Source organism: Zea mays, chromosome 3 (assembly GCF_902167145.1).
Source record: "Zea mays cultivar B73 chromosome 3, Zm-B73-REFERENCE-NAM-5.0, whole genome shotgun sequence".
NCBI classification, from domain to species: domain Eukaryota; kingdom Viridiplantae; phylum Streptophyta; class Magnoliopsida; order Poales; family Poaceae; genus Zea; species Zea mays.
In genome coordinates this window covers 203,528,081-203,536,012 of record NC_050098.1, presented here as the reverse complement: position 1 = coordinate 203,536,012, position 7,932 = coordinate 203,528,081, and the positions used below count along the sequence as shown (strand labels likewise).

Here is a 7,932-nt window from a genome sequence, read left to right as displayed (position 1 = left end):
CTCTGTATGCTCGTCTCAGATGCGGTTCATTGCCAATTAGGTGGTAGTGGTTTACATGTTGGTGCTGCTAAGGAAAGGAAGCTTGCCCGCATTAGCCGTCATCACTGCTGCCTTTCGTCAAAAGAAAGCAGAAACTAGCGTAGATCTGACCCTTGTGGCGCTGAAAATGTAGCCAGGGCTCCGAAAGCTGGTGTCGAAAAGTTCGTTGCTACTGGATGATGACAGCTTGGGGCTTGGGCTCTTGGTACCCTAGATGATTTCTCTAGACTGAGCGCCTGTCTTGTTTAAGTTTACAATGTACATTAATCATGCCCTTCATGAAGAAATGCCATTTCATTTCCACAGCAGGCCAGTCCGCCAGTGCATAAAATTCAGTTGCGTTTGCGTGCCCATAATCATCACTCTGCGGACATGCTAAACACAGCTGCGATTTCAAGATCCACTAATGTAATTGGTTTCACCTTTTGGTAGGCAAATGATTCTCAGTTCCTTTTTCCCACGTTCCTATTATTTACACACACTTAAAAAACAGTGCCTTCTCACAATTGAGCCGAATTTTAACATTTCAGGTTTCACCACCAAAACTTTTCATAACACAGACAACATCAATCAACACTTGGACGCAAAATAAAGCTAACCTACACCACCCGCTTCAGATCCTGGGGCAAAAGCCCAGATGCGAGATAGACAGAGGAGACCCGCATCAGGCAGGCAACCCACGTTTGCAACACCAGAAACACGTCCGCCGCGGCACGACAGCAGCTGACCGATGGTGAATCAGCAGATGATCGTGTTGCAGTTGTTGGTGTTGACGGTCTCGGTTCCTCCAACGAATGGGTCGATCTTGACCCACAGGAGGGAGAAGACGGAGGCGAGGAGGACGGACCAGAGCACCACGATGGTCGGCGTGCGGTTCTGGCGGCCCATGAGACCCTTGAGGAACGGGTACAGGTGCATGATCACCCACATGGCGAAGAACACCTTACCGAAGAGCGGGCCCCAGGACTCGTAGCCGCTGTTGAGCGCGGCCGAGAACCCAGCCACCACGCCCACCAGGTTCAGCACCAGGATGCTTGTGGGCGGGATCAGCACCGTCGTCCACTTGAACAGGTACAGCTCCCCGAACTCAGTGTCGTCCGTGGCCTTTGCCGTGACCGTGAAGTTGGTGTCCAGCCCGGCAATCATCTTGAGGATACCCTGGAACACGGCGAACAGGTGCGCGGACACGCCTCCGATGACCCAGAACTGCTCGTTGCGCCACCAGTCCTCGATCCCGATGCCACTCCACCGCAGCTCCAACACGCTCGTCACGATGATGGACATGAAGAGGCCAAGAAACCATATCGTTGCAGCGTTGGACAGCTGGAAGAAAGAATGACAAATGAGCATCGTGGGTGGCCATATGAATTACGACGCCAGGTACACGTGCTGAGAGCTAACTTACCGTAGGTATAATGAACTTTCCTGTGAGCAGGCAAATGGCAGGCAGGCAACAGTAGGCAACGAGAGGAAGAGAAGTGAACGGGTACACGATGGTGTTGATGTAGGAGAGCCTCTGGAGCCATTTCAGACGGCCGCCACCGTAACCGTACCACAGCGGGCAGTGCCGACTGAAGAAGATCTCGACAGAACCAAGAGCCCACCGGAGAACTTGGTGAAGACGATCGGAAAGATTGATTGGGGCTGATCCCTTGAATGCAGGTCTCACCGGCATGCAGTAGATGGATCTCCAGCCACGGCAGTGCATCTTAAACCCAGTCAGAATATCCTCTGTAACTGAACCATAGATCCAGCCAATCTGAAGGGAATTTAAGAAAAAACGAAACAAGAAGTCAGGCCCCATGAACAGGGGAAAAGTATCTGGTATCATCAAGGCATGTATCTGGTGTTATACAAAGATAATGAAGGTCAAGAATGGACACCTCTTTTCCCCATTCAGTTTTCTCTTCATATCCACAGCTAATGACATGAATGGCTTCTTTAATTAGGGTAGATGGGTTTGCAGATTCAGGGACGCCCCCATTCTCCATAAGGGTCGATTCAATAAAGACCGAGGACAGCCCAAAAGACTTCTCGAAGCTCATCTGAGAGATGAGCATGGACCTCTCGTACTCATCGTAGTCTGAAAAACAACCATAGTGTAATGAACACGCTATTATTCTTTCAGGTTAGAACTTTTGACAGACCACATCCGTGCACTTACTGTCAATTTCGCGAAGGTTAAAAATGGCAGACTCGAGGTCTTCTCGCCGAGAGTCTCTGTTGATTTCCCTCTCACTTCTTTCAACCTTTTTCTTGGGACAGCAGCAGCAACACCAGGAACAAATCGAAGACTTTGGAAGTGCGGGCAGAGATGGAGGCCCATAACCATAAAGTGCTTGCCTATTGAAACAACAACCAGTTCCCACATAAACTGGGCCTTGGAGGCCATCAAGTCCTTTCATATTAACCTATTCGATGTAAGAATGGACATAAGTTGTGTGAAGATAACTAAGATGTAAAGACAACGTCACCAGTTAGAACACTTACATCAAAGAACACAACGTTCCTATTGGCATATCGATCACTGCGATCAATGCCATCGAACCTCTGGGGGAATTGTACATAGCAGACATCTCTGCCAACAGTAGGGTCCATCATGAAGCACATTGCTTCACGAACAGCTTTGCTGTTGTTAACATAGTGATCACAATCAAGATTAAGAATGTAAGGGGCATTTGTCAGAACAGCAGACACTCGGACCTGCCAAATTAGAAAGTTTTTCAATTAATTCATGTTCAAACAGTCTTGACATAAAATAAACTTCTATATACTGCAATTAGCAGTGAAGAATGCCGTACCAGAGCATTCATAGCCCCTGCCTTCTTGTGGTGTTGGTAGCCTGGTCTTTTCTCTCTTGACACATACACTAACCGAGGAAGTTCATTTCCATCAAAGTCCCGTGCACCAGTCTCACCCAGGAAAACCTATCACCAAAAGCAAGGGATATGGTAAGAGCAAGCTTGATACAAAAACATTGACACTCTAGCAAGGATCGACACACATAATAGTATAGTAGGAAAATAGAGCATCTTAGTAGAGTCTAGAAAAAAGGGAACACGGTAGCAGTGAAATGTAAGTTCCACAAAACCATAATAACTTCAACTCTGAACTGCAATTTGCAGTGGATCTATAAAAGTTCAATATCAATTAGGGTGTTTTGAGTATTAGTTGATAAATGTACCTTGCAAAATGAGACACAAGTAGGATACAAATAATGATCCATTGAACTAACACCATAGTATAAAGAATATATTTGCAAGTTCAAGTGAAACACCTTACTAGGATGTTGTTGTTGCTGCTGTTGTTATCATTTGTTTATTTATTTCGTGAGGGAAGACATGCATGTTCGTATTGAGTATTGACCAAGATGCAAGAAATATTCATGACTTGATTTATATCCTAAAAGAATTAACTAGTCATTATAAATTTCAGCAATCAGTTCCAAACAAGAAGTAGAATACCATCCTGCAATAACTCAGTATGACCACGAATCTCACATGCTGATATTTCACTAGTAAAAATCAAACTACCTGGATCATGCCAGGGTGGTCACGAGGATTGTTCCCAGGCCATGGTGTACCGTCTTGCATGATCCAGCCTTCATCAGGTGTCTTTTGAGCCTTGGCAACCAAAGCATTTATCCTCACCTTGTACTCTTCATAGTCTCTCTGTGTAAACACAAGTACATAACATTATTTGTATAAAAACAAAGAGCATAACCAGTAAAAAAATGAATGTTGTTCAAACGTGCAACCAAGATCTACCTTCATAGCCCTACGCTCCTTGACAAAAGATGGGTGTATCTTGTCCTTCAAGTAGTCAATTTTCTGTGAGAAGTAGAACTCAGGAGCTCGTGGCTCAATGGCGTACTTCTTGCAAAACGGCACCCACTTTCTAGCATATTCTGCAGTCTCTGCGAGCGATTCAAATGTGAGCATAGCAGAACCATCATCAGATACATAGCATGAGATCTTCTCAACGGGATAGTCCACAGCAAGAATAGACAGCACAGTGTTTGCAGTGATTAGTGGAGGCTCTTTCAATGGATCCACTGTACTGACAAAGAAATCTACAGGTGCTAACCCAGATTCTTCACCATCTCCATATCTGTAACAAACATGAGACAAGGCTTATCAGATCCTGATGGTTGTTGATGCATATATATGATTCTTATGTGCTAGTAGGCTCTAACAAACATACCGTGCAATCAGCCTATCAACATAAGTCTCACGATTGATAGGATACCACTTCGGGAATTGATCCAATATCCAGGAGAAACCAAACCAGATCTCACATATAACTGATGTCATCCAGAGACCAAAGGCACTGTTAACAGGATTGGTGATACGGTAGTGAAAGAAGAGCCCAAGAACAATTAACCGCATAATGATCACTGCTCTGTAAGGTGTGAGCTTGTTCTTTGATATTGGGATGACCCGGGAGAGTGGCTCATATGCATCTGTCAAGCTGCAAAATTGTTTGTTGTTACAACATGTACAGAGATAGAAACGTCACATTTTAGTGAAAGTTATCACAAAGGCTTCAAACAATAAATGATGAGATTGAGACCTTTCAGGCATCTTATCAGAAATTAGGTACAGAGTTAAAAATATTGCGAAATAGGCTAGGATAGAGTTCACTTGTGCTAGATTGAACAGAAAACCAGATCTTGGGAAACGCTAGTGGTACTAAATAAATAAATGTCAATAGGCCAGGCTTAGTATCTGATTGAGGTGTCGTCGTGTTGAGTTAGGTTAAAATGAGGCCTGATAATGAGATATGAAACATAAATATGTATGTCACCATCCACAATTATTTCAGTGCTTTGGTTTACTAATTTCTACTCCAGTATAGCGAAGTCCATGCTTTAATGTCCTAAAAACAGTATATACACGGCACAGCAAGTTCAATTTCATCACACAAGTTCTGGGATCTAGTAAGATAAAGCTAACTTTGACGTATGTGAGAGAACCTCAATGTTGCCATTATATTAGAACAATGATCAGCTAAAAGCATTCTTAGTTTCACCTAATCAAGTATCATTTAACATTCGCAGTTCATTTATAATATCACTCTATGCATGGAGAAGGATAGGCACCTCAACGAGTCATAAAGAAAGATCTATAAATGGACGCTTCATCCTTACTCTTTTTCATCCATGATCTGTTCTTCGACAGGCGGAGGCTGTGCTTTAGCTGCAGTCTTTTTGGCCGAGGCTTTCTTCTCATTCTTCTTTTCCTTCCAACTCTCCACCCTGTTCTTCCAGATGGGCTTACCAGATTCATCATTCAATTCTGCAAATTCATAGTAAGGGTTGAAATTTCACTACCCCCACACCATCAGAAACAAAGGAAACAGGACGTAAATTATGAAGCAAGTAACCTTACCACTACCAATTCCCGACAAGCTGCTCATGGTCCTGGCGTGGCTTACTTCATCCTATTCCAGCAAAACTCAGTTACCCACAAAGTAAAAAATGACCAGAGTTTTCTAGAGACATCAGTTGCAGTGGCACACTGAACTGAACAAACAGAGAGGGGAAAACCACCTGGCGATCATTGAGGTGGCTGCCCATGGTGACCCTCTCACGCAGGCCACCGGCGGTGTGGTGGTTCTCCACCACCTCCTCCTCCGCCTCGGTTCCCTCGCTGGCGCGCGCTGGAACAGAGAGCGGTCGCATACACGTTAGCATTACCTCCCGAAAACCGGCAAAAGAAAACAGTACGATTCCGATACTCGCGACGCACCTGGGTTGATAGCGGCGTAGTCCCCTCCGCAGCGCGCGCATGTGGTGCGGCCCTCGGCGGCGTCCTCGTCGAGGCACGCCCTGCAGAGCGCGTAGCTGCACGCGCGGCAGGCAGCGCGCGCGTCGTCCCCGCACGCCGCGCAGGACTGGGCCGCCGCCGACTCCATCATGGCCCCTCCTCCTCACCCCGACGCGCGGCCTCGGGGATCAGGGTGTGATAGCTGGGTGTTGGGTGTGAGAGAATGGGAGAGAGAGGCTAAGCGTGCCGGAGGTTGGAGGCGTGGTGATATAGCGGTAGCCCATGATCGCGGGGTGATGGAAGCGGTGCGGTGAGGTGGCGCTGGCAGGCGGTGGGTGGAGTTGCGGCGTCGGCGTCGCATTGGCGGGTGGATGGAAAGAATGGAAGCAAAGAGTTGGGTGAGGGGAGGCGCCATGGGGAGGGAGAGGGAGGGGGTGCGTGCGTGCAGCAGGTGGGTTTTTTCCGCGGGGTTTTGCGGGGTTTCGAAGCGAAGACGACGTCGACGGGTGGGGTGATACAGCTTCCGCGCGCGCGGCCGCGCGGGGCGTAACCTGGAAGACGGGCAGATGGGGGGTCGGAGCACGGGGGTGGTTGGTAGGTTCCGTTGATGCGGTGGGGGTGGGTCCGTCAGTGCGGAAAGCCGCAAAGGTTAAACAATCTCTACCTGATGTCTTAGCCCAGATATAAAAAAAAAATCGATCCTGGAATCGGTCTGAAAAACTTCTCTTCTGTTGTGACCGTGTTGCCAGGAGATAAAAACTAATATAAAATATAGATACGGAAGGAGTAACATCACTATCATATGTAAAATCAATATAGTAAAGTATCATCATAACATTAATATTCTATTGACGAAATAAATATCTAATATTATTATAAAACAAATATAAAATATAGATACAAAACGATAAACATCAGTATGATATAAAAAATCGGTGTGCTAAAATATCACCGTAACACTAATATTCTATTGACGATATAAATATATAATATTATTATAAATACGACATGGTCACCCTTGGTAAGTTGAAACAAACATCACTATGACATCTTTGTTGTTTTTTATTTCATGTTGATGGGTAAATATAACTGAGAAACTTTCTATGTTTTCGTGTCCTTATCTACATGTTATGCAACATAATGTTCAGTATAACTGATTGACTTATCCTCAATTATGAGTTTATCCTAAAAAATCAATGAGATGATCCTGCTTTTTTTATGCTTATAAGAAACTAGATGAGTGCCCGTGTGTTGCAACGGAACCACTATATTGCAGCCTTCAAGCACAAGGGATTTACCACTTGCAACAGGCTAGAAGCTCATGTCTTCGGAAAATTCAGAAGAGGCAGAAATAAAAAAACAGAGTCCTTTGAAAGGGCAATAGATTACTGGTTAGGTTGCCTCGTGCTTATATATACACGCGCGCGTCTTGCTGCAGTGCATTTTTCCTGTCCCTGTGGGCTTGGCTTCTGTTCTTCCTACCTTGCGACGCTCATCAGACCAAAAGGAACAAAATCTCGAGTCATCGACGCCCAAGCAATCAAAATTGCCTCTCCAAAATTACCAAGCATGTGCTCGATGGTCTCCAGGCTCATGCCACCCCGGGTCGAGGCCTATCCAATGCACTGCCACTCCTCCACCTTAGTCTCCCTTGCCTCCAAGCCTTCGAGGGGCAGTGGAAGGCCCTCGCGACTCCCCTCGTGCACAACATACGACACAACCCTCGCAGAAGTTGAAGCGACGACGGTCGGTGGAGGACACACCTGGGACCCAATAACCTCCATGGACGATGACGCCAACCCGAATTGACCGACCGCCACCACAGCACTCAGGGGCAAGATGCCCTAGGATGTCGGTGACAGGGTGATGAACGTCACCTCCACCCTGAGCCGTCAACCCCGGCAACGAGACTCTCTCTAGGTTGGATGCTACGGCAGGAGCATCAAGGAGGACCACCTCGAGGACAGTCGCGCCAACCAACTCTTGAGCTGTTGGAGAGGTCGGCACTCCCGCCATAGGAGGGTCGACCATTGTGTCAACAGGCAGGGAGGCCACGACGATCGAAGAAGTTGCCATCACTTGCAACGTAAGGCAAGCACCCCCCATTCGTTGCAAGGGTCGCGCC

The 7,932-nt window shown here is 46.6% G+C and overlaps 1 protein-coding gene across 1 annotated transcript; it reads right to left on the bottom strand.

Annotated features, from left to right (window-relative positions):
* Window positions 1–443: 443 nt before the first annotated feature.
* LOC542139 (cellulose synthase 11) lies at window positions 444–6,032 on the bottom strand. The gene is made up of 13 exons (NM_001111766.2): window positions 5,790–6,032; window positions 5,591–5,700; window positions 5,430–5,481; window positions 5,189–5,336; window positions 4,243–4,509; window positions 3,807–4,149; window positions 3,573–3,710; window positions 2,841–2,966; window positions 2,530–2,742; window positions 2,204–2,450; window positions 1,923–2,122; window positions 1,445–1,798; window positions 444–1,362 (listed from the first exon to the last, which is right to left on the bottom strand). The coding sequence occupies exons 1-13, from the start codon at window positions 5,956–5,958 to the stop codon at window positions 778–780; spliced, it is 2,952 nt and encodes a 983-aa protein (NP_001105236.2). The 5' UTR covers window positions 5,959–6,032; the 3' UTR covers window positions 444–777.
* Between the last annotated feature and the right edge of the window lie 1,900 nt (window positions 6,033–7,932).